Raw genomic sequence first — 25,621 nt, 5'->3', positions numbered from 1 at the left:
AGAAATAAATAAATAAAGAAATAAATAAATAAATAAAAATATTGACTAATGTGATAAACAACAAATATATACATCCATGAAATACCCCTGTGATGTTGAGCATCTGTCCCAGCTGATGGAGAACGTTGTGGACGTCTCGGGGGTTCAGGGTCAGGACGGGCAGCTGTCCTCCAACTGACAAACCTCCATATCTGTTCACAGCAAGATTTACACTCTCTTTAAAGTTCTGATATGAGTCACATGTACAGTCTCGCACAAGACTGAAGATAAACAAAAACCATTACCTCTGTTCATTCACCCAGTATTTGCTCTTCAAACTGTGAATTAGAAAAGGAGAAGTTTAATAATCAAAGACGTCATAGTTCTGTTCCGAGAAATGTTATAACCTGCAGTTTTTTTTTTGGATTATGAAGCATTTTCCTTTGTTGAGGGATTTAACACTTTTTATCATTTAGAAACTTCCTGTCGTAAAAAGCCGATAGTTAAATGGTTTGTTGCGGGGAGATTGTGGGATGTCTCCCACAATGGAGTAAATATCCGAGAAAAGATGGAAGCATGCAAAATGGATGGCAACCACCATGGACACGGCTCCACGGCTCCACGGCTCGTGTTCGGAGGGTCCGTTGAAAACATTGAAATGTGACACGTGAGGGGACGAGTCTTCCAGATCAAAATGTAAACATTCTATTTCAAACACATGTGACAAACCTTGATTATGTAAATTTGTATGTAAATGGAATCAGAATATAAACCTGGTTCTGATGAGACTGGGGTAGGTCTTCACCAGGTAGTCCGAGATGTTGCGGTCTGTCAGATCCAGAATTGTGTCTCCCGTGGCTTCAGTCCTCTGGCGAGGAGGACGTCCTCCGGCGCCGGCCGGACACACCGGCATCATGGTCAACTTGTTACCGGTGCTGCAAAGACAGGACGGTGACGGGTTCCTCTGGTTCCACTCAGGACTCTGTAAGATGTTGCTGACCACGGGGGAGACGTCAGGATACAGCCACTCTGATGTGCCGTTACTGCAGGGCATTCTGGGAAGGGTTGGTTATTATTGGTTATGTGATGGAGCATTTAGCTGTGCTGAATGTATGTGAGTTGGTCATAATACACCACAGAAGCATTGTGGACGCCAATGGATGCAGTAAACACCGCACAATAAGAAGAGAAAGAAGCAGAAGCAGAGATTCCATGTGTGCACTCCTGCTGAATTAAATGTGGAGTCTTAGAAATAATCATGTGCATTTTTGCTCCAAAGAAATCTGAAGTCAGTGTACGACGGATGATGAAAGATGATTTGTCTTTCCCCACAACACAAAAGTTCAAAGTGCCTTTATTGTCACTGAATCATTAAAAATCACACGTCCACATTTAGGGATGCTCTCACAAGCAAAAACCAATTTGCTGAGAAGAAATCCCATAAATAAACTGGCAAGTTTGAGTCTGTTAAACGTGTGAATACGAGCAAAATCGCTGCCTTTAAATGTCCAAAAAAACTGTAGATGTATGAATAAAAATACTGTATAAGGAAAAATTAATAAATTGACAGCATCTTTTCTACACATAGAGGAAAAAGTGACAGGTAACAAGAGGCAGATTACAGCGCCAACGTACAGTGACCCTCTCATTTGAATACCTATATATATTATATATATATATATATATTTATTTATTTATCATATATTACATTTTCCTTTTATGATTATCATGTTCTGGGTTTTTGCTTATCATCCATTTTAATAATTTGTGTTATAACTAATTGATAAATAATTCCATTTCTAATATTTTTCAACATTTCTTAATTTATTTATTTCTGGCATCATTTTATGTGTTTACATGCAAAAGAGAACAAATCACAAAATGGATCAAAATGGAGGATAATAAGCACTTGTCTCGATCCTGTTTTTAATAATAATAATTCATTCACATTGCAAATGTTTTTTTTCTAGGAGGGTTCATTCAATAATAAAATCTCAATCTACCAAACTGAGATTTACCCCAGTGGGTCACTTACCCCAGTGGTTCTCTAACCCCAGTGGGTCACTTACCCCAGTGGGTCACTTACCCCAGTGGGTCACTTACCCCAGTGGTTCTCCCTCCATGCAGCGAGTCCCCAGGCCCGGTCGGCCCAACAGCGACTCTGTGAAGTGTTTCATTTTAGGGTCAAAAGGTCGCTCGTTACTATGTAGAGAAGAGGAAATGAGAGGAAACAAAATCAGACCGAGACATTTCATCAGTTTTAATCTGATAATCTGTAATCTGTAATACTGTCAAGTATAAAAGGTCTAACCTGAAGAAGAAGAGCTGCTGTCCGTACATCCATGGTGTCAAAGTGAGACTGGGATATTCCCCAAAAGGAGGGACAATCGTGGTGAAGACCAGAGCGATCAGGATGAAACTGGCAGGGAGGACGATCTGGAAACAAGTGACAGGAGAAAGTCAGACATCAGAGAAGATAAACCGTTACCTGAAGCCTTCATTTGTCTATGATGAAAGCCAAACTATCAAAAAGTTTCATAAAACACTACAGTTACAGTCCACGCATGGACACAAGCTGCAGCCGCGTTACAGGACTTCTGTCCACTGTGACCAACACAAACCTGAGCCAGGAAGTCTTTCTTGCTTCTCGTGGCGTGGTGGAACCTCTTCACCAGCAGTGCATGGAACTGCTTCAACACCAGAGCGCCACCTTTCACCTGCACGGAGCCCTTTCCTGCACTGCTGTCTGATGCACCATTCACACCGTTATGCTCTGGCGTCGAAGAATAAAACAGATAGAGAGTAAGTATTATTCAGTAAGGAGGGAAAGCAACATTTGCAAAAGAGACAGCTGGAGAAGCAGGTTTGGGTTCAGCGACTAACAAGTTATTGTTATTATTGTTGTTTATTGATTAGTTCTAAACGAGATCTAAACCAGTGAGGATGAGAATGTGAAGCAGAGCTGTGCACAGAAGCATCAACACATTGCTGAAGGTTTCGTGAACATGTTCATCTCCCCAGACCTGGATCACTCTCATGCATGTGACCGTAAAGGTCCAGTAAGGGACATATAAGAGACACATTTAATATAGAAGTGTAAAATGACTATTTACGTTACGCACGCTGCCATTTTGTTTCGCCATCTCCGACCACAGTGTGCTTATTTTGCATTTTGATGCAGAAGTCAACATCCATTTTGGTATGTAAAGGCCACCGTAGTTCCCTGAAACACTGAGGAAAGTCCTCTGTTTATTACAGTCTGCAGTCTCACCATCAGATGGCGCTACGTCTTACACGACTGGACCTTTAAATGATTTATTGCCATAGAATTCAAACATATTTGAAAGTGCCCTGGTGTGATACATCTACATTAAAGCATCTAAGTGACCAGGTCCAGTAGACGGAAGAAAAAGAAGGAAAAACAAAAGAGACTCTCGGGTCTCTGACCTTCATCTCCCTCTACAGCAGCGCTGCTGTTGTTTTTTCTCCGCTGTAACATCCACTGCTCTGGAGTGTGACACACACAACACACACACACACACACACACACACACACAAACTAAAGGGTTAACACTGACAAATCATGCACCACAGCACAAGTGAAGTTCGTCCAAGGTGACACACACAACAGTGGCAGCAGCATAACAACAACAACAACAACAACAACAACAACAAGGTGTGAGGCAGATGTATCACAAACACACACAGGACAGTCACAGACAACGGGTCAGAGATTCCATTCCAGGAAAAGGCCACGGAGAATATTATCAGTGGTGATATTTACCAGGAGTGGTGGCATTATTCTCTGCTTCTCCATCTGCAGTGACCTTTATGAAAATCTGGTGAGAAAAAGTTTTTCACACATTAAAAATAACATCCTGAAGTTCCAGCATTTCATTTGATTTATTATTATTAGTTTAAGATGGCGGTGCCCGATTTATATTAATATTATTATTATTATTATTATGAAATATGAACATTGAACAATAAGAATTGCCTTTCTACACTCAGTGTGATTATAAATACATACATATAATACTGTACATAATACAGCAGGTTTTCAGTCACACTGAGTTCAAGTGCAGAGTCTGCAGTTAGAAGACGACGTGCTCTCCCTCCCGAGCTTCAAATATAACAACACACACAGACATGGTCATGATCAAACATGCTGGTCAACAGCTGAGTGAAAACTACGTTATAAATAAAAGGTGAGTAAATCTTTGGGTACGTGCTCTCGTCCAGAGAAATGAGAAACGACACTAAAGCTTCAGAGCAGTTACTAACCCTCATAAGATATTATTGCTCCTAAGCAGGTTTGTCCTTGGTTTCCATGGTGACCCCACTCATGTTTGCCCATATGTGCTCCCATGTAAGGCCCATGTTACTGCAAACCACGTAGCACCCAGGCAGCATGGAACATGAAGTGAGCAAACACAAAGTATTTTGTGCAGTTGATCAAATATCAAAACAGCTGGTGATTATTTAGTAATCAATTACTAACTGATTAATCAAGACTAATTGGAATTTTGATTGTGAGTTTTATTCTATGACAGTTAATAAAAAATGCAATACATCAAAATGAGAGACAATTATGTATGTTTAGGTTCTCATCACTGCAGTAAAATGGAGTATTTCATATTTGACCTTAACTGGTAATGCTCCGTGTTGTTTCAAATTTATGACACGGTAAATATTGAACAGATATATTGTAAAGTTGAACTCAAGTAAAGCACTGGCAACATAAACGAAGCAGTAGAGCAGTGGATGTCAAACCTTTTATACCAAAGTAACGCCATTACTTACAGATTTATTCCCATTAAGATCATTTTCTCTCTCATCATCCTCCTCCTCTTCCTCACATATACTTCACAAACTGATCGTGAAATTAGATGAAGATGAAGTGGGAGATAAGGTGACTTATCTATGAATAATTGAATTTAATTACAGTTAATGTCATTTAATATTATTATTTTGTTATTTGTCTAATGTTTCCATCAGAGGAAGCTGACATAGCACAGTGTGAGAGCCACGGCGGTAGACAACAGTCAAGTATTTAAGGTGAATGAGGAGAAGCGTGTGTGTACCTCCTCTAATGAAGTATCTGAGATGCCAAAGCTGCTGAGGCCCAAATCAGAGAGAGTTTCCTCCAACTCCCTGAACAGACTAGCATACGCCCGATGCTTGAATCCTTTATTGGGGAGCAGGTAGGTCAGCTCCTGTCCAATGGTCTCAATCAGTTTAGCGTCTGGGACATGGTAGTGAATGAGGCTGGTGATGTTGTCTATGTCCCCTGAAAAGAGAACAAAAAAAAACACAAATGGAGGAAGTATCAAAGAATAAAACAAAGTCTTCCCAAAATATCAAATATCACCGACAGAGAAAGTGCTTATGATGCAAAAACGAACACTATTATTAAGTAACAGCATGAATTATAGAGTAATTAATGTTAGACAACATCATGGAGTTCAGACTCCAAGTCCTCGGGCAGAAGGAAGACAAGAAAAGACTCTGGAGTCATTAAAAATGTCTTGTTGTTTCTGTGTGTGTGTGTACTCCACTACAGAGAAGACTCTTACCGTCCAGGACTCTGTCGGGATGCTGGTTCTGGTTCTGGTTCTGGGACTGGTCTTTGTATCTGGTGCATATGGAGCAGGCGCAGGAGCAGTCGGAGGCACAATCACAGTCATTCTGACAGAGAGAGAAGACAAAGTGTTTTCATCACTCCACCATGACTTAAACTTTTCAGACATGACATAAATGTACATTGCCACCAAATCCGTGATCTGGATTAGGATTAGAATAGAATACCTGTTCATACCTGTCACATCCATGCTTTATGGAAGCCAATTTCCACCAGAAAAAAAGAGACTTTTTATCTCATAATTATGAATTAATCTCATAATTTTGACTTTTTATCTCATAATTTCGACTTACTTTGAGGATATTTTTATTATTGAGGCTCTTTTTTCTGACAGAAATGGGCTTCCATAGGCTTCGTTCATTTATTTTTATTTGTGCATTGTCTGTTTTCCTTTCTCTTATTTCAGGGGTCTTCACTTCCTGTACCTGCACGTGTACCTGTGATTACCTCAATGACTGCTTTTTTCCTGTGTTCTTTAGACTTCTGATTAGAATGGACTGAACCATTTGAACTGTTTCTGTGTCCGAGTCACAAATAACATCTTTAACATCAAATCTTATTAGTATCGACAGAGATGTGATGAGATATGATCATTCCAGATAATTCCGTCACAAACTGTAAACAGGAAGTTGGTAACAGAGGCAACAACAACAACAGCAACAACTTGTCATGAATCCTCACCTCCTTCTTCTTCAGGTCCTTCATGCGTCGCACCAAAGTCAGATAGAAACCCACCCCGAAACAGTTCTTGAGGAAGAGCGGGGATCCACAGCAGTGCAGATGTCCCTTGGAGAGGATGGCGATGCGGTCACTCAGCAGGTCGGCCTCATCCATGTGATGCGTGGACAGAATCACTGTGCGGTCTGCACCAGCATGACAACAAGTTTCACTCAATCACGCGTCGTCTACTGCTTTATGATGATCAATGATCAGAGAAATGATCAAACATTCACTCTCAGTCAATGGAGAGTGTACAGTTGACACGCTTTTGGACTTTTAAGAGGAAACCGAAGAACCCGGTACATCAAACCAGTGACCGTCCTGCTGTGAGGCAACAATACGAACCACTATATTATATTTCAAAATAATATATAATATATTATGTATTCACAAAATGAAATGTTCTTCGTGACATGCTGACAAAAAGCCCTGCTGCTGGGATATATATAATATATAATATAAAAATGATTATAGTAAAAATTGCCATAGCTTTAAGGGTCTTTCTCAACAGATTGTAAAATACACATTGATTTTATGACTACATAGTGTTGCATTTGTTGTAACTGTGGAGCTGAATTTTTCTGTTTGATCCCATCACTGCTTAATTCAATGCCTCAGGGGAGAGAGACAGACAGACAGACAGACAGACAGAGAGAGAGACAGAGACAGACGGAGAGAGAGAGAGGGGGAGAGACAGAGAGAGAGAGACGCTGCAAAAGCTTCAGATGACTCTGATGATTTAGTGTTTGTGTAAAACAGTAAGGTACAGTCTTGTGTTGCTTTGAATGTTTTGAACACTGACTGATTATTATTGTTGTTCCATTTTCTTTTTACCACCTGTTTATTTTATTTTGCTATTTTATTCAAAGTTTTAGATATTTTTGTACAACAGCAAATAGAGAACGTAGAGAATACAGAAAATATGTACAAATATCTATGAAGAGGGAGAGGGGGCGCTGTAAATAAATGAAAAATTAAAATAAATATGTAAATATCAATGGTCACATATGTAGGTGATTGCATATGTTCTCTGATAAAGTCAGGGAGACTGAGCTGAAACAAACACATTCACTAGTGAACGCTGCTAAACCTTTCATATTTGTTTGGTTACCGTTTCTGTACTTCAGTAGAAGATCCCAAATTGATCTCCTGGAATACGGGTCTACTCCCGAGGTGGGCTCGTCCAGGATGACGACCTTTGACCCTCCGACAAACGCCATGGCAACAGACAGTTTCCTCTGCATTCCTCCTGTAAAGTAATGAAACATGTGGAGTCGTCTAGAGCGCACACACACACACACACACAGAAGTGTAAACTGACCTGAGAGGTTCTGAGCCTCGTCGTCTCTCTTGTGAGGCAGCCCCAGGTCCTCCAGCATGTCCTCCACCTCCTGCTCTGCCTCCTCCTGGGTGCGACCCTTCAGCAGGGAGTAGAACAGGATGTGCTCCTCCACTGTGAGACTGCAACAGAAGCAAAGCACCATGGTCACATGTGTGAGGAGAGTCTTCTAATGTCGTCACGCTGAAGTCAACCTCAAGCATCTTCAGTGTAACTTACTGTTTGAAGAGGATGTTGTACTGTGGACACATGCCCAGAGAGGAGCGGACCACGTCCATGTCCGTCCTAATGTCTCGTCCATAGATGAAGGCTGTGCCAGATGTCGGAGGAAACAGTCCAGTCAGGACGGACCTAAGAAAGAAAAGCAAACACAGAGGCGTGGCCAAAGTCAATCTCTGATTCATCCATCGACAGACAATTTTAGTTTGGTACTGTCCAACAGTACAGTCGTGGTCACATGTTTGGTGTGACAATGAAAACGTTTTTATATTCCTATAGAAAAGAGAGAATTAAAGATACACTATAAATGGAAAACATTGGTGTTTTTATAATAGTAATAACTAGATATTCACTTGTAATTATCACATTTATTACAGTCAAAGTTAGGACTCATTTTAATAGTGATATAAAGTAACAATAATTGTGCAGAAGTCACAAAATAGAGCAAGTGAACTTTGAACTGTGACGTAGTTCCAAAGATTCAACCCGATTTGAAACATGTTGAGTACTTTTTGCTCAGGTGTCTTTAAATAGTAATAATCATCATCATATTGTCTGGATTGTGCTGAAAAGAAAGGATATAAGACAAGTTCTGTTGCTCTGTGTTCTAAGAGTTCAACTATTTCAGAAACTCTCGTTTCCACTTACATGGTCGTGGTTTTTCCGGCGCCGTTGTGACCGAGGAAGGAGGTGATCTGACCTTCATAGAAATTCAGGTTGAGGCCGTTCACCGCTGGACGAGAGCTTCCCTCATACGTTTGGACCAGGTCCTGGATCTGAACTCCCATCGTCAGACCCACGGGCTCGGGCTCATAGAACAACTGACCTGCGTTAGAAGACACATAGAAAAAGGTTGAACAATCTCGGGTCCTTTTATTAAACTTTCTTTCACTTAAACCCTTAAAAATGTCCAGTTCTTACGTTTAACTAAACCGTGAAGATTCATTTTTAAACATCTTGTCTTTAATGATTTTTAAAACTAACCTTTTTAACTTTCCCTTTTCTTCTTTTTTTCGTATTTTTGAAGTTTTCATTTTTTATTTACCTCTTTTAAATAAAAATTGTTTCCCCCTTTTTGTTTTCTTGTTTGGTTTTGCTTTTTTGTTGACACACACACACACACACACACACATATAATTTAGTTTTATATAGAAACACCAAACAACTCAGAACATACAGTATAATCACCTCCTACAGGTAGCAAATATGGTTAAAGAAAACAATAAATCATTAATAAACAAACAAACAAATAAATAAATAAATACATTCTACCTGGCTCTGGAAAAGAAGACTGGCTAATTAAAGAAAGTTTTTGGATGATGTTTACATGTTAACTGAAAATCAAACTGCCTTTTTTTCCAGGTGTGGTGTGTTACCCTGCCTGTCCAGCAGGTGTCCTCAGAGGCCTCATGTCAACCTCAGTCCAGTATCAGTGGATTTCAGGCTTCAGTTGTGTATTATTCTGTAGTTTTTCCTCCTCACCTTCCTTCCCAGAGTCCTGACACTGCTCCTCATCCTGATGTGGACTTTCCTGTTGTTGTTGTTGTTGTTGTTTTCTCTGCAGCTCCTTCTCTCTCTCCAGTTGCTCCCTCTTCTCCTGGTGTTTGCAGGTGTGTTTCCTGCTGCCTGGGCCGTTGCAGGTGTACGTCTCTGGTGTGGCCCTGCGCTCAGCGTCCTTCTCCACGTTCTGTGGCTCGAGTTTCTCAGGATCTGGAGGAGGCGGAGAGTGAAACGTCTGGTTTCAGATCACTCACACGTGAAAACGTCACTGACGGTCACTGACGGTCACTGACGGTCACTGACGACATGTATCCTGACCTCCATCATCTCCAGATGACACTGTTATATATACTGTATATATATAAATATAAATATATATATATATATATATATATATATATATATGTATATGTATATATATACATATATATAATATCACAATAGACTACAACTAAAAGGTGATTTACATATGTGTGAATAAAAAGTCTTAGTTTATAAGTGGATTAACATGGATGTGTGTGTGTGTGTGTGTGACGGTCACATGTTCCATTTGTTTTCATTTGACTCCAGTCTGATATGACATGTGATCATCTGGAAACATGTCAACTGAATTGATCAGAATGAAGTTTAAATAAAATGTAAATATGGAGAATATGCAGCAGTACATAGTATGTTTACTGCATATTGTATTTGTGTTTATATTAGAATTATTATATTATTATAATGTGTCTAATTCTTCCAACATTATGGTGAAAAGGACCATTCTTCAGAGGAAGGACTCAGGGTTCAGATCTTAACTGTTAAGAGACGTCCTCCTAAACTTCCCTGAAGAAGACTCCGATGTTGTTCCTGCTCTGGGAATGAACGTCTTTCTAGAACAGTTTAAATACTTAAATATCTTCATCTTTCCTCTCAAACTGGCTCCCAAATCTTTTATCTGCCACTTTCACGAGGAGCGACAACCTCTACACGAACCTGGTTCAGCCATTTTGGTGTGAGACGGAGCAGATCTGTGCCAGTACGACGGCTGAAAGGGGAAGTAGAATTTCTGACCGATGCCGTACTGTCCTGTGAGGGACACAAAGATAGATACATCATCAGCTATGTGTAAATACAGATATATACATGTTTCAGTCTGGTTCTGATGTCTAGTGTTCACTTATTGTGTCAACTCTTAGGTTTCTCTTCCCTCTATAACATTGTAACATGGTTTCTGCCCTTGGTGCTATATCATATAGAATAGAATAGAATAGAATAGAATAGAATAGAATAGAATAAAGTTGAGTTGAGTTGAGTTGATATATTAACAGGCCAACCTGGGAAGACGTTGTCCAGATACCAGGCCAGCACAGCATAGAGAACAGCGTCAAACATCATCATGAGGATGGAGGTGAGGAAGGAGTAAGTGTCTTTCTCTAACGGGCTGGTCTGGATGTTGTCCCACTGCAGACCCAGACCCTGCTCCTCGTAGCGTGACAGGTATTCTGTCCCGAAGCCAAAAGCCACTGGAGACAACAAGCTCTGAAGGAATGGGGACAAGTGCGGACGTTGCAGATGTTAAATGCAGTAGTATGAAATAATTGTATACATATATATATATATGTATTTCTATTAGCTCCTTTTTGTTGGTACTGTTGAGTAGACTCACAGCAGCCAGCTTCATGTTTGTTGTAACGCGGTCCTGCCACGCAAAGCACAGGATGTGAGGCAGGTAGAGGGTGAAGTAGATGATGCCGCTGCATGCAGCTGCCAGATTGGCCTTGTTGAAGAAGACGCTCATCAGGAAACACTGCATGATGGTGGTGACAGTGAACGTCAGCAGGAAGAGGAAAACCAGGACGGGGTCACTGTAATTCAGCACCTTCCCACCCTGAGAGGAAAAGAGACAGTCAGTGTCTGAACGTGTCAAAGTAAGCAAACTAAAAAGTGGTTTTATATACACTGTATATGTATATGTATATATATCCCACAAGGGGGCACCATCTCTCTCTCCTCCTCACCATGATGATGGAGGTGAGCAGTGCTGTGCTCGCTGTCATCATGATGAAGCTGTCAATGAACCACGTGGCCCAGATGGCCCTGCCGTCCACCCCCATGGCCTTGAGGGTCTCCCTGAGGCGCAGCTCCTTCTCCAGCACGATGCTCTTCACCGTCATGGACACGGAGTAGATCCAGGCCAAGACCATGAACATGGGGAAGCAGCGGTTCAGTGTGATCATGAAGCTGGAGGAGGAGGAGGAGGAGGAGGAGGAGGAGGAGGACATGTATTTTTAAATACCTTATGCTCACGGTGCTTAAACACACTTTACAATAAGGACACATTCATTGACATCCGTTAATGATGTCATAAGCATTTAATTAACGTTTATCAATGTTGTTCAAATCATTCAAGGGTCTATAAAGCTACTGATAATGTCAGCAACTGTTTAAGTCCCTTCATTGATGTATAATATAGCACTAAATAATCATTATTTTAACCATTATTACCTTTGATTGTGATCCTTATTGTAAAGTGTTAACAATGGTTAACACATGGTGCTCATGTAAGGCTAATTTAACATCTTTATGTTTTTCTTATTGACACTTCACAATAAGGGTCAAAGGTTAACAAAGGTTAACAAATGCTTCATTATAGTTAAGTAATGCTTATTCAGTGTTAACTGACACTACTGGTATCTTTATAAACCCTTTGAATTCTAATGAATGAATAATACCTTCATTAACCTGAATAACATCATGTAATATTTACTTAAAACATGAATTAACAGTTAGTAAATGCTTTGAACACTATGTTAATCAATGTAGCCCCTGTTGTGTACCCAAATATCGTATATAGGTGTAAAAGGAAGTTGATGGAGAAAGTATACAATGTAAACTATGGGATGTGAAGCCTCATAATTTACTTTGAGGATATTTTTATTATCAAGGTTTATAAGTTTGACCTCTTTTTTTCAGGTGGAAATGGGCTTCCATACTTAGCAAATGTAGATTTACATTTTATTTAGTGTGTAAAATAAATAAACATAGAATAGTTGCAGATGGTCTTGCATCATATTGGGGGACACATTTTAAAGCCAATAATATTGTGTGTATTCATGAGGATGAATTCATGAACTTTGGCTTCTTAAGAACAAACACTCGACAGTAGCAAAAATAAAGGACTCATATCAAATAATGACTGAATGATTTGTTAAGCTTCTGATGCTCTCTGGTGTTTCTCTCTAGTTATTGCATGAATAGAATGATGCTTTGTAATGCTGTAACACTTTACTCTCTGGTCTCTCAACAACACCAGCGCTGACAGAGATGAGAAACACTCGCTGCATCTCTTCATATGATCCTTTTCAGTGGTCTTTGTCTGACACATTCATGCTGTGAACACTCACACGTCTGCTTGTGGCAACATTGTAATTAGACTTTAAAGTCAGAACAGACAGTGCTGCTTTATGACACACGCTGCTTATATTTGCACAAGTCTTTTTTTCTCTAGGATTTTATCAGCATTTTATCTTTGTATTTGTTTACATGCCGTTTGTTGACATGTCCTCATTGTATTATTGTCTGGCTCTGATGTTATTCTGTAAAGTTGCGTGTGAAGCTCTGTACAAACTCACAGGTCATCCACGTAACATGGATAAGGCATCTGCTGGACGTAGACCCCGAGTGGCCAGTCCCTGCCCGTGTGAATCTTGATGATGCCGTGTTCGATCATGTCCTGCAGGTAGGCAAAGCCCCCCCACAGGTACCTCTGGTCCTCCATGGGGTCAGCTCTGGGGCCGGGGTCCCAGTACCTGAGAGAGGACGCACCGTGACACGTGTCAACATCACAACTGAAACATTCCAGCATTTTCATGAGTCAAAACATCCTCAAGTGTGTAAAGCAGCAACACACACACACACACGCATGCACACACACACACACACACACGCACACACACACACACACACACACACTGCACACACACACACACACACGCACACTGTTTTCAGTTAAGCGGATAAGTCCGAGGCAAAGCCCTGGTACAATCTGATAATTGAATCGAGTCCCACTGGGTTTGTTGCTTTACTACAAACAGTTGAAGACTGTTGATATACTGTGTGTAAATGAATGTATGAGAGGATTAAGGGGCGGGGATTGTTAACACAAACAGGAATGGAACAAATCCGTTTGCTTTGATATTGTTTTGTTTTTTTTTCCATCTCCAGGTTCAACAGAGCTTTTTTTTAAAGGTCACAACAAACACTTGACATGTGAATCTGTAGAAGTTGACAAATATGTTATTTTAAAACTGTTTTCATAAAGTGATGAAGAATAATTATACTGTAGAGTCATTTAAGCATTGTTACGATTCTAATGACAAGACTTTTGCACAGTACAAATCTTCCCTATTTTCTTTGTGGTCATCAAATAAAGTCATGACATTATACTCAGGATTGACTGATGGATTAACTGTTTATCCTCTGGGCTGCATCACATGACCATCACAGAGACACGATCATTCACACCTACAGTCAATTTTGAGTGTCCACTGAATCTAATCTGCATGTTTTCAGACTGTGGGAGGAAACTGAAGTGAACCCACACACACACACACACACACACACACACCCACACACACACTCCCAAAACTGCATGAAGGCAACAATCCTATCCACTGCTCACCATGTGGCCTTCACTGGACACGATATATTGAAACCACCACAAAAAGGAAACGGTGAATCTAAGCACTCAAAGGACTGTCACACGACAATGAATGAATAAAAAAGAAATGTTCATTTCATGTCTCGACGATGAATTATGACTTGAATTGTTCAAACAAAGGCCGACAGACACCGACAGAAGCCTCTGGGCCGCTCGGACTGACCTGTCTTTAATCTTGTTGGTGCGCTCCACTGCGTCGATGTCCATGCGGATCTTGTACCTGACGTGTGGCGGGACACTTGTGGTCCAGGGATACATGTCCATGAAAACAACACCAGCCCAAAACTTGTTCTTCTCCAGCAGGTGCAAGGCCTGGTGGATCATCTGGGACTCGTCTGTGTGAGCCACAAACTTGTCCAGACTGATGCACTGCAGTCACACAAGCAGAGTTCTGAGCATAAATGTTGACTTTTCATCTGGTTTCTTTTTGCACATTTGTACGAAGCCCCAGACTAAATAAAGATGTGTTCGTGGCCATCAAATACTAATTTGTTGCCATGAAATAGGTAAAACATGCACACACGTGATATGAATAACATAAAAATAACAATATTAATAATTGAGAGATGCACAAGTAAAGCACAAATAAAGTAAATACATAAATAAACCTTTCAATTCCTTTTTCAATGTATTTCACAGATTAAAGCTTATTCAACACCAAGCATTACAAAGCATAAAAGAATATAAATGAATCTTTATATTTTACTCATACTGTGATACAAACTGCTGCATACAAGTAATAATACTCACACACAGACACTGACGCAATAATTAGAGCCTAAGTTCTGGAGGCTAAAGCATGTGAACGTCACTGTTTTTGTGCAGAAGAGACGTCAGCTGCTAATTGATAGTTGATACCTAACCATTATATACATATATATATATATATATATATATACGTATATATATATATATATATATATACGTATATATACTGTATATATTGAACAACAATTCACGTCTTAGTCTGAACCTTAAAAATGTTTTTATATCCTAGTGGGAACACAACACACGAAATAACACAATATTCCGTTGCGATATCACACTTAAAATGACAATGTGTCACAGAATTTCAAAGTAAAAGTGTTTGTTTTGATATGGAATGATGAACACTCCATAACAAAAACACATTTATGATGCAAAATAAATCTATTCATGTCAAAAACATATTTAGTGTTATATTCTGTTTTGATGATTACATGTCATCATTAGACCGAGCAGTAAAGAAGTACTCTGCACTTCATGACTGTTAAACTAAACTATTATTAAATCATAAGTTATATGTTCATTTGTGAAGTGAATGCACTCGTGGGTGGATTTTCATTCTTTGTTTTTTGTTGTCATCCGAGGCCCCTCCAGTAGATGGCGCCCCGGGTGCCAAGAGCGAGCAGAGAGGGGAGCCATGAAAGATGCAGAGAGTGCACAGGGTCTGTTTCAATGGGGGGCGGGGACTCATTTCCACCTACACTCTACTTTATCACTGGCTCCACAAAGGAGATGAAGGAGATGAAGGAGATGAAGGAGATGAAGGAGGGCGGTGACAGGAGGCTTGTTCTCAGCATCTTTCAGCTCTATAGCGGTGCTAAGTGGCCTGTTTAATCTACAGGGGACAGACCTGAAAGACTGATGCTCCTGATTATGTGAATCTCACAGTGACACATCCTGACAGAGGGTTTAAAGCAGAGTAAAACACAGAGGTAGAGACCGGTTTCTTACCTCTCCATATTGGTTGAACGTCCGTATGATTTGGTCAGTGATGTTAAAAATGTTCCTCCAGTCAAATGTGGGCATTCCCGTCTCGTGCTCGTCTTCTGGACCGTTGAACAGGAAGTTCAGGATGTGTTTGGTGGTAAAATCAGTGTCACTCAGACTGTTGTCCATGAAGTGCATCACTGTTGGGTTCCTCAGGGTGTCCTGCAGTCATGGAGGCACAGGTACAGAATGAGGACGTCAACATGTGAGTAGATGTAAACACTAATGAACCATAGATTATACTGTTAAACAGCAGTGTGTTGTAACAGTCGTGCTTCTGCTTCATTTCACTCTATTGTTGACTTGTTTTGCTTTTCCTTGTTTTCTTAGCTTTTCATTAGCGTTAGTGTTAATCAGCTGTTTGGTGCCGACACAGTGTTTGTACATCTGTCTGTCGTTATAAGAAGAAACAGTCACGTTTATAGACAGCTATAAACCATGGGATGAACTTGAAACACTGTTTATTATTGGACTTTCTTTCTTTTCTGTAAGCGAGAGATGAATAGAAATCTCTCTCCTCATCATATAATAAAAGTCCTGCAGTAACTGAAGTGTAATAACATTCAAGTGCAAAAGAATATCCATGAATTGTTTACATTTCATCCTCACTGCTTGGATGATTATTCTAGTGTATTTTATATTCTACAGCATCTCATATTATTTTGTAAAGCAAAATCATACATTTTCACAACTCTTTTTATTCATCCATCCATCATCTACCACTTCTGATTCACTGTATCTGAATCAACATTCAAATACAGTGGTTCCCAAAGTCTGGCTCGGGACCCACAGATGGGTTACGGAGGATATTTTTTTGGATCCTCAAACAAATGAGCAGAATGTTTGAATTTACTGATACAAAATGATGTTGAATGATTTTCTGACTTTATAATGAATGAATGAGTGAATGATGTTTGAATGTAGCAGAATACGTTCATCTGTTTGATTCCTCTGATCCATATCAGGGTGACACTGCTCTTTCAAATACTGATGCTCACACTCTCCTCTGTGAAAGTGATAGAACTTTTTCTTCTGCTTTTGATTTCACACTCTTTATGACCTTATTGATGGGAATGTGCAGATTGTGTATTTGGATGTGCTTCATACCCTGATCATATTCATCTGGACGCTGTCGTGGAAGAACGCCCACAGCTGAGGTCCCACCTCCTCCCAGGCCTTGGCCATGTTCTGGAGCCGCTCCAGCTGCTCAAAGGTCGTGTTGGCCTGGACACGTGCACACACACACACACATGCACACACACACATGCACACACACACACACACACACACATGCACACACGCACACACACATGCACACACACACACACACACACAGCACTGAGAACACTGACGATGTGGAGCGCTGTGTCGTTTGAGGACAGATGAGATGTCTCACATGATGAATGTGATGCGACAGAATACAAAGAATCAGCGCTCTGTTCTTCACTCTGTCATACAGTAAATCATTGTTTCATTCTCCACTCCTCTTCTATTCCCCTCACGCTGAAGTAGATCATACACTCCCCCCCCCCGGTCTTTTTCCCTCCACCCTCCTTTGCTTCTGCAGTCAGCTCATTCCTGAGAAGGGTGGACACATATAAACACATTCTGAGGGTGCAGAGACAAATGGAAATGGAGAGAGAGAGTGAGTAGAGAGAGGGAGGAGAGGGAAAGAGAGGGAGAGGGGTGAAGGGTCAGGTTGGAGGTGGTCCCTCTTACGCTTTTTAATATCTTGTGGACAGCAGGGGAGTCTGGCGTGTACAGGATCTTTCCCATCAGCAGGGGCTTGACTGAATTCCATACAATTTTTGTGATGGGGTTGGACTCCAGGGTTTCCATGAGGGAGTTGCAAAATGGAGCTACAGGGAGAAGAATTACAAAAGAGAGAGAGAGAGAAAAGAAATGTCAATAAAAAACCATCATCTATGGGATGAATTTGATCATACAAATGATGACACAGTTTAACAGACTTTCAAATGATTCTAAATCAAGAAGCAGAAGATGATTAATAAAGTCAAGTATCAGCACACTGACGTGTATTATGTTCTGATGATTATGAAAGACTTGTTTTTCATAGTTATTTAATTCAGAATAAAATACAGGCTGAATATGTGAAAGTATAACATGTAACTTTTTGAATGAATTATTGGATGAACTGTTATTTATAATCCCAGGAGAGTCACCACAGCAGATGATCCACATATTTGGTTTGTACGATGGTTCAAACAGAAAAACACTTTTCTGTACTCACTCGCAGACTCATCGTAGACATAGTTGTGGCTCTTGGTGCCGTTGACGCCCAGAAACACCTTGTAGTTGTTGTCCTCGTACCAGTTGAAGGACAGAACCCTGGAGCCGCCTCCCTCTGGGTATCCACAGAAGAGGCCGGACACGCTGGACATCAGCTGGGTGAAGGAGGAAGGACCTCCGGCTTGAAACAGAGAGGAAACTGCCTGCAGGAGCTCCTGAGAGCTCTGTCGCTCCATCAGCTGCACGAGACGGGGAGAAGAATCAAGCTCCTGCTATAAATGATGAATCTATTCATGGTCCACATGAACCTCCACTATTCAGGAGTTACTCTACAGTTACTGGTGTTTAAAGTGTGTACACGTGTTAGTATGAAGAACAATACACTCAGGGTCAATTAATTAGGTACACCTCTCCAAATGCTTACAAAGACGCTCAAAGCACCTGCGACTAATCCTCACCTTCATAATCCAATAATCTGTCGAGTAAACAAGTAAACGTTAACATCGGTGGTCGAGCGAGTCGTCTTTCAACTGGAAGGTTTTGGGTTAGATTCCCGACTCTAAACCCAACGATGTGTGATAGAAAATGTGCTGCATCAATGTGTGAATGAATGGCTGTGAATGGCTGAATGGCAAACCCTGTAGTGTAACGCAGCTTTGAGTGGTCACCTGTATATAAACACTGACCATAAATATTTGGACCTTTTTCTCTGATAATTGTGCACAAGGTGGAAATCTGCATGTTCTTCATGTTTCCATCGTATAAACTATCGAGAGAAGCAAACACGTCGGCTCTGCTCACACGACGAGGAGAGTCCAAGGTCGACTAAATATCCTCCGATTGATGAGACAAAAATAGCTCCATCCAAGTGCATGTTTATCACCAGTGCATCATTTCCTCTCTGTGGAGGAAGCTGCCAATAATCTGCCTTTTAGAAACTACAGAGCTCTAACGCACAGATTACAATCCCAAATGTACATTTGATGGAACCAGGAAAACTCCACTGTCATGACGTAGAAATAAGAATCAGTGACAACTCACTGTCCTCCTGTCCTCACTCACACACATGCACGCACACACACACACGCACACGCACACGCACACGCGCACACACACAAGTCTCAGATTGTCTTTTGCTCCCTTTTCTTATTTATTATTACACACAGTCACCAAACTGAAAGGAAACAGAGGTGGGTAATGAGAGCATTTGGCTCGCCTTCCTGTCACCACGGTGATGCTAAGTTCCCGCCTACAGGACGTGTCACCTCACAGGAATGTCTCTCTCTCACCCACAGCTGAGGTGATGATGGGATACACTCTCCCCCAGGACATGGAGTGAACGTGACGGAACACACCACACGGTGACTGTATCTGCCTTTGTGAATGTACATGTGTGACAAAGGTCATGTGACATCATTCAAAAGTGACTTTTTACATTCTATTCAAACGTGTTCTATCCAAGTATTCTGTGGCAGGATGTCTATTCTAGAAGACCTGCAACTAACACTTATATTATACTATTTAGTTTCTAGTTTTAACAATAATGATAATGACAAATTCATTTTAACCGTTTGGCTCTGTCTGTCTGTCTGTCTGTCTGTCTGTCTGTCTGTCTGTCTGTCTGCAGCATTAGACGTGAGTTTCCTGAAGGGCTACAAATACAGGCGCCTCTGCTCCTACAGGCCTGAGATAGAACACAAGAGTTTGATGTTGATGTGGTTGAGAACTTACGAGCTGGACCTTCTCTGACACGGCCTTCAGAACTCCAGCCCAAAAGTGCAGGTCAATCCCCTGAGACCTGCTGTCCAGAACCTGTGGCATCTGTGGAGACATGAGTTCATGAGATGTGACTGTGTATGTATATGTAGGTTTTATAATTGACACAATAAAACTGCTTATAAGAGTTTCTTAAAAACACAGTGTCCCTTTCACACGAGTCACACGTTTAGAGGAAAAAGCCTTGCAGTGAACTTCTATCAAACGTTCAATCCATCGACATGGAAACACGCTGACATTGGTGACTTCATGAGCAGTGTGTGTGTTGGAGAACGCCAGGACACGGCCGAGTGCTGAGAGCTACGGAAAAGCCTGAACGCCAAGACAAACACGCACGGGAGGTATCCTTCCTCTCACATTCCTCCTGCACGCATTTCAATGAATGAAGGAAGGAGGCAGGAGGTGCAGTGTGTGGAGAAAGAGAAAGCCAGGGAATAGGAAGGGAGGGGGGCGGTTTGAGAGAGTAATGAGAGGACCAAAGCTGTTACAAGTCACTGTGGGAATTTACATGTAAACAGGCTCAAACCACTAAGATGCTCCTGTGTTAGTGGGACCAATAAAAATCAACCAATACCTCACAAACATGAGGAATACACGCTCTATATCTTCAATACGTCAGTCAGTCATCATCTAACCGCTTTATCCTCCACCAGAGGGTCGCGGGGGGTGCTGTGCCAATCTCAGCTACATCGGGCGATAGGCGGGGTACACCCTGGACACTTCGCCAGTCCATCGCAGGGCCACACACACACAGCTAGAGACAAACAACCATTCACACTCACACTCACTCCTATGGTCAATTTAGAGTGTCCAGTTCACCTAATCCCCACATTGCATGTTTTTGGACTGTGGGAGGAAGCCGGAGAACCCGGAGAGAACCCACGCACACACGGGGAGAACATGCAAACTCCATGCAGAAAGGCCCTTGTTCCAACCGGGGCTCGAACCCGGGTCTTCTCGCTGCAAGGCGAGAGTGCTAACCACTACACCACCGTGTGGCCCATCTTCAATACGTATACATGTTAATTCTACTCTAAATATTTTGTAGAGTAGAATTGTAGTTTATGAGTGTAATAATATCATATCATATCATATCATATAACATCACATAACATAACATAATATAATATAATATAATATAATATAATATAATATAATATAATATAATATAACATAACATAATATAATATAATATAATATAATATAATATAACATAACATAATATAATATAATATAATATAACATAATATAATATAATATAATATAATATAATATAATATAATATAATATAAAATAAAATAAAATAATATAATATAATATAATATAATATAATATAATATAATATAATATAATATAATATAACATAATATAATATTATATAATATAATATAATATAACATAATATAATATAATATAATATTATATAATATAATAGTCTTTAGTTTGACATATGGTTCTGTTATGGATAAGGATGAGCCGATACGATACTTGTGTATCGGTCTGATATTGGTAAAAATCACTACTTTGCACACACTGTAAACATGTCAATAATAATCAGCACGTATTAGACCGGTACATTTTGAAATGTAGTCTTCATAAGTGATGCAGCATTATATGTTACAGTCTACCTCACAGGATGTGGGCGGGGCCTCACTAAGCCCATTAGGGAAACAGGCCAAGAGGGATAATGCTGTTGCCTGATCCTGTCACCTGACTCACATAGGCTGAACACATACAGTAAAGAAAAGCACTTTAGAAATGGGATATACAGTATTTTATGAATATATATTTAAACAAGTAAATGTTTCCTTTGATGAAAAGGCGACGTTGTTGCCATTCACAGAACAAAGAAAAGTTTCTTGCAGCAAATTCCTTCATGTTTCCTGTTTGTTGTGGAAGGAAAAGAGACTGAGCTCTGATTCTCAGCCTGAAATGAAGTCAGTGACTGATTGGACCGGTTTGGCAGAGAAACCTGGTCCCACATGTTCTGCTGGTTCTGTGCTCCACTGAACACAAACCAGGACTGTTAGAGTCTAATAACACAACACCAACTCTGCTGCACCTTCTGAGGTGAGTGGAGCATGTGTGTGTGTTTCAGTGCAAGAAAGTCGTAATTAAAAAGAGAAAAAACGTGTTCATACTCTCTACTATTATTCACCTTGTGACAATAACAACATCTTTGTCCTGGGTGATATAGTAACGTATCACTAGAATCACTGTGACATCAAAGCCACAGTCATATCTTCATATCACTGTCCAGTAAAATGACATTGGAAATATAGAATATTCTATTCTATATTATTATAAAACACATATTCCCGCTGACTTGCTACTACCTACAACCTTAAATGATGAACAGCTGACAGTAATTGTAATTTATCTTATTCGGTGAAATCAGTGTTTATTTCATGTTTTTATTCATGTGTGTGTCTATTTACATCTTTGTATTTTTATTTGTTTACTCTCTTAGCTCATTTCACTTCATTTATTTACTGTAACACTATTATTTGTTCATTGATCGTTCTCTTCTTTTTTGCCTGTTCAATCCTCAGTATTTTTAGACTTCAGTCTTCTGTCCTGACTTCTGCTCTCTGCTCTCGGTGTTGATTTTAAAAAGGCGACTCACCCTTCTGAAGATCTTGAAGAAGTCCATGTTGTCGTAGAGGACGTCCTCTATCCTCTGCAGCTTCTGCTGGCTGAGGGCACACATGGCGTTGCGGACGACGTGGAGGCCCATGCGGCTGGGGAAGATGATGAAGCGCTCCAGCAGAGCCTGACTGCACGCGATGTCTTTTAGCTGCAGGTCTGGGATGCCGGAGGCAAACTGCATACCATTGAAGAGAGAAGAGAGAAGAGGTGTTCACGTAGTTTTGATGCCATTTGGGAACAAGTGGAAGATGTGGCGTGAAATACAGTAGCATGTGAACGGGCTGACAGGACAAAACAGTAAAGATAAGAAACTAATAAAATACAAACATGTGGCAGACGTCTTAGCACAGCTCCATCATGTCCCGATGTGTCCTCGGGCGAGACATTTAACCCTACATTGACTTAAGTACATATTCTGTCGTAATGATTCTGCTGAAGAGGTGAATTTAGTGCATATTCTGCATATTCTGTGACATCTATAGATCTTCACTTCCGGACATATCATCATCAGTGGTGTACCCCAGGCTCCTCCCACATTTCAGCCATTATCATTATTTTCTAGTATAAACTTGTATAGAATTCACGGTTCCTTCCAAAAGTTTGCATAATAAGGAATTTAGGCGACGAACACACCTGCTCCAGTCTGATTTCTGCATTGACGAGTTGGTAGACTGTCGATTCTGAGAGGCTGCCGTCTCGCAGCAGGAAGGCTGTGAGAACCTCATCATCCTTCAGGATGTCATCGATCTTGAGCCCACGGCCTGGACGCACACATCACAAACAGAGAGAACGAAAGGTCTGAAACACTAAAGACAACAGTGACCTGAGCAGCTCTGGACTGCTCACAGGAAATGACTTCAAGGGATGAGTGGATCTGCACCAAAGACCTGATGTGAAGAATAACATCTTATTGGTTATATCCTTCAAGCCCTTGTCAGTGAACACGGATGCCAAAATAAGTTAGAAGAGACTTAAATTACAAATGAAGAGTCATGAGAAATCAAACTTAATGAGAGAGGCAGACATACATGACACTCTTCTTTACCTGACACCACAGACGGGTTCTTTCTTAAAGTGTCCATCAATTTGGAGAACGAGGACATTTCATTCCAAAGTCGGCCAAGCTGCTGCACCTCTGACTCATTGAGCAGAAGCTCCTGGACGTCAACATAGAACCGTGCCAATCTGGGGCGGAGGGGCGGGGGGGGCACAACATTAATCTAATACAGTATATGAACAAAATCCTACATAATGTATCATCATTATTATTATTCTTATGTTGTTGTCATATGTATCAGGGCTTACACAGAGTTGTTGTAATTGGAGACGACTCCCGGAGACTCTCCTCTCGTGGGATGTCTGAAGCAGGGGTTGTTGACGTTGCAGAAGATGCCCTGGACCCAGGGCAGAATTCCTGCCGAGGGCATGGCCTTGTTAGGAAAATGACCTGAGACAGAGGAACAGATACGTGAGATGGATAAAAGTAATCAGTTATCATCATTCATGTGTTCATTCTTACACTCATGTTGTTGGTACAGAGGGTTGGCTCGCCTCAGCCACACCAGACCAATAAATAACAACACTGGCCAGAAGATCTCCACCACGAAGCGAATCTGGAGGAAAACACCAGAGAAATAGCAACACTCGTACAATCCGGTGCAGCATATTCCGCTGTAGATATCTGTGATGTGAGTGTGTGGACGAGCACGACACCAGACTGGGCTGAATTACCTTCTGTCTCTTGCGGAGAGTCCAGTTTTTCCACAGTAACAAGTGAATCTGTGAGCCTGTCTTCATTATTGCTCCACAGCGCCACCCCTGGACGGGGTCATCAGTCTGTGACAAAGCTGCACATACAACACTTCATCAGTGATGAGCAACACTGCGTCAAAAGTGTCATTCATTTGTTTGCATTAATAATGCATCTCACAGCAGATCAAAGTCTGCTCAGGGCCCCATGAAGGCTAGGGCCGGCCCTGACACTGCATCTCCACAAGGACATGTGCTTGTATAACATACGCAGCCCTGGAGAGGACACGGTTAAAAACTACAGCTGCAACTAATCGATTAACCTGTCGATTATTTTCTCGATTCATCGATTCATCGTTGGGTGAATATCAGAAAACCTTAGAAAATGTGGATCGGTGTTCGTCAAACCTGGAAATGATGATGTTCTCAAAGGTCTTGTTTTGTCCACAAGCCAAAATGATTCACTTTGGATGATTTCTTAGTTTTCCAGAGCAAAGAAATGAAGAAAATATTCCCATTTAAGAAGCTTAAACAATCGGAAATCTTGTTTTATTCATGAAAAAAGCTTCAAACCGATTATTCGATTATTCGATTATTCGATGAGGCCACGTTTATGCAAATTAAGAACAGAAGAGACATGGACACATTGTCCTGCTTTAGCACTCACTCACTCACTCATCACTGCACACAGTGACCACGTCTAACTTCATCTTCTACCGCTTTATCCTCCACGTGAGGGTCGCGGGGAGCGCTGGTGCCAATCCCAGCTGACATGTGGTGAAAGGCGGGTACAGCGTGGACACATGGCCACTCCCTCACAGGTCCACAGAGACAAACAACCATCCACTGTCACATTTAGATGCTTCAAGAGACTGGAGTCATTTATCTATTTTTAAATGTCCTCTTTCCTTGAGACTGTTCTTGTTTCCAATGGAACTGTCACTGATTTAGATTTTCTTTTAATTGACCAACTGGATTTACACTAACTCTTACTTACCCTTGACTGTTTATGTGTTATTGGCCACTCTGGTCATACGATTAGATTATTATGGTCCAGAGTAATCATGGTGTCAGGTGACGTTCACGCGTTCTTGCGTTTGTTTCTGTGAGTTTTTATTTTTATTGTCAAACAAGAACAATATCGATCAGGTAGATGATTCACTGTGACGACACTTAAAGAAAGAAGCCACAAGAAGGAGAGGAATATCTATTTAAAGTGTATTTATTAATGTTTGTACATATATATATATATACACATACATATGTATATGTACACCAGTAACATCTTGGTATCTTTTATTTACTGAAGATTTTCATAATTGATCGTTGAATGATTTGGTCCAGA

At 40.8% G+C, this 25,621-nt stretch overlaps 1 protein-coding gene across 2 annotated transcripts in view; it reads right to left on the bottom strand.

Moving 5' to 3' along the window:
* LOC122779934 (retinal-specific phospholipid-transporting ATPase ABCA4-like) overlaps positions 1 to 25,621 on the bottom strand; it is a 40,196-nt gene that overhangs the window by 13,441 nt on the left and 1,134 nt on the right. The window contains exons 3-35 of one of the 2 annotated variants that reach the window (XM_044042624.1): positions 24,259 to 24,374; positions 24,047 to 24,140; positions 23,833 to 23,974; positions 23,573 to 23,712; positions 23,161 to 23,288; positions 22,505 to 22,702; positions 19,834 to 19,923; positions 18,104 to 18,341; positions 17,572 to 17,711; positions 16,960 to 17,076; positions 15,817 to 16,014; positions 14,264 to 14,469; positions 13,013 to 13,189; positions 11,399 to 11,621; positions 11,047 to 11,268; positions 10,715 to 10,919; positions 10,374 to 10,466; positions 9,381 to 9,608; positions 8,547 to 8,724; positions 7,899 to 8,030; positions 7,662 to 7,801; positions 7,452 to 7,589; positions 6,302 to 6,483; positions 5,556 to 5,667; positions 5,064 to 5,269; positions 3,764 to 3,818; positions 3,427 to 3,486; positions 2,601 to 2,752; positions 2,291 to 2,415; positions 2,083 to 2,181; positions 753 to 1,034; positions 285 to 317; positions 86 to 191 (exon numbers count right to left, since the gene is read on the bottom strand). In XM_044042624.1, the coding sequence (XP_043898559.1) occupies positions 86 to 191; positions 285 to 317; positions 753 to 1,034; positions 2,083 to 2,181; positions 2,291 to 2,415; positions 2,601 to 2,752; positions 3,427 to 3,486; positions 3,764 to 3,818; positions 5,064 to 5,269; positions 5,556 to 5,667; positions 6,302 to 6,483; positions 7,452 to 7,589; positions 7,662 to 7,801; positions 7,899 to 8,030; positions 8,547 to 8,724; positions 9,381 to 9,608; positions 10,374 to 10,466; positions 10,715 to 10,919; positions 11,047 to 11,268; positions 11,399 to 11,621; positions 13,013 to 13,189; positions 14,264 to 14,469; positions 15,817 to 16,014; positions 16,960 to 17,076; positions 17,572 to 17,711; positions 18,104 to 18,341; positions 19,834 to 19,923; positions 22,505 to 22,702; positions 23,161 to 23,288; positions 23,573 to 23,712; positions 23,833 to 23,974; positions 24,047 to 24,140; positions 24,259 to 24,324 (4,905 nt within the window). In that variant the 5' untranslated portion in view covers positions 24,325 to 24,374. The remainder of the gene's footprint in view (positions 1 to 85; positions 192 to 284; positions 318 to 752; positions 1,035 to 2,082; positions 2,182 to 2,290; positions 2,416 to 2,600; positions 2,753 to 3,426; positions 3,487 to 3,763; positions 3,819 to 5,063; positions 5,270 to 5,555; positions 5,668 to 6,301; positions 6,484 to 7,451; positions 7,590 to 7,661; positions 7,802 to 7,898; positions 8,031 to 8,546; positions 8,725 to 9,380; positions 9,609 to 10,373; positions 10,467 to 10,714; positions 10,920 to 11,046; positions 11,269 to 11,398; positions 11,622 to 13,012; positions 13,190 to 14,263; positions 14,470 to 15,816; positions 16,015 to 16,959; positions 17,077 to 17,571; positions 17,712 to 18,103; positions 18,342 to 19,833; positions 19,924 to 22,504; positions 22,703 to 23,160; positions 23,289 to 23,572; positions 23,713 to 23,832; positions 23,975 to 24,046; positions 24,141 to 24,258; positions 24,375 to 25,621) is intronic. The other variant, XM_044042636.1, reaches the window with a different exon arrangement.

The sequence above is a fragment of the Solea senegalensis genome, linkage group LG1 (genome assembly GCF_019176455.1).
Source record: "Solea senegalensis isolate Sse05_10M linkage group LG1, IFAPA_SoseM_1, whole genome shotgun sequence".
NCBI classification, from domain to species: domain Eukaryota; kingdom Metazoa; phylum Chordata; class Actinopteri; order Pleuronectiformes; family Soleidae; genus Solea; species Solea senegalensis.
Note: the sequence above shows the minus strand (reverse complement) of the source record. Positions and strands in the feature narration are given on the sequence as shown.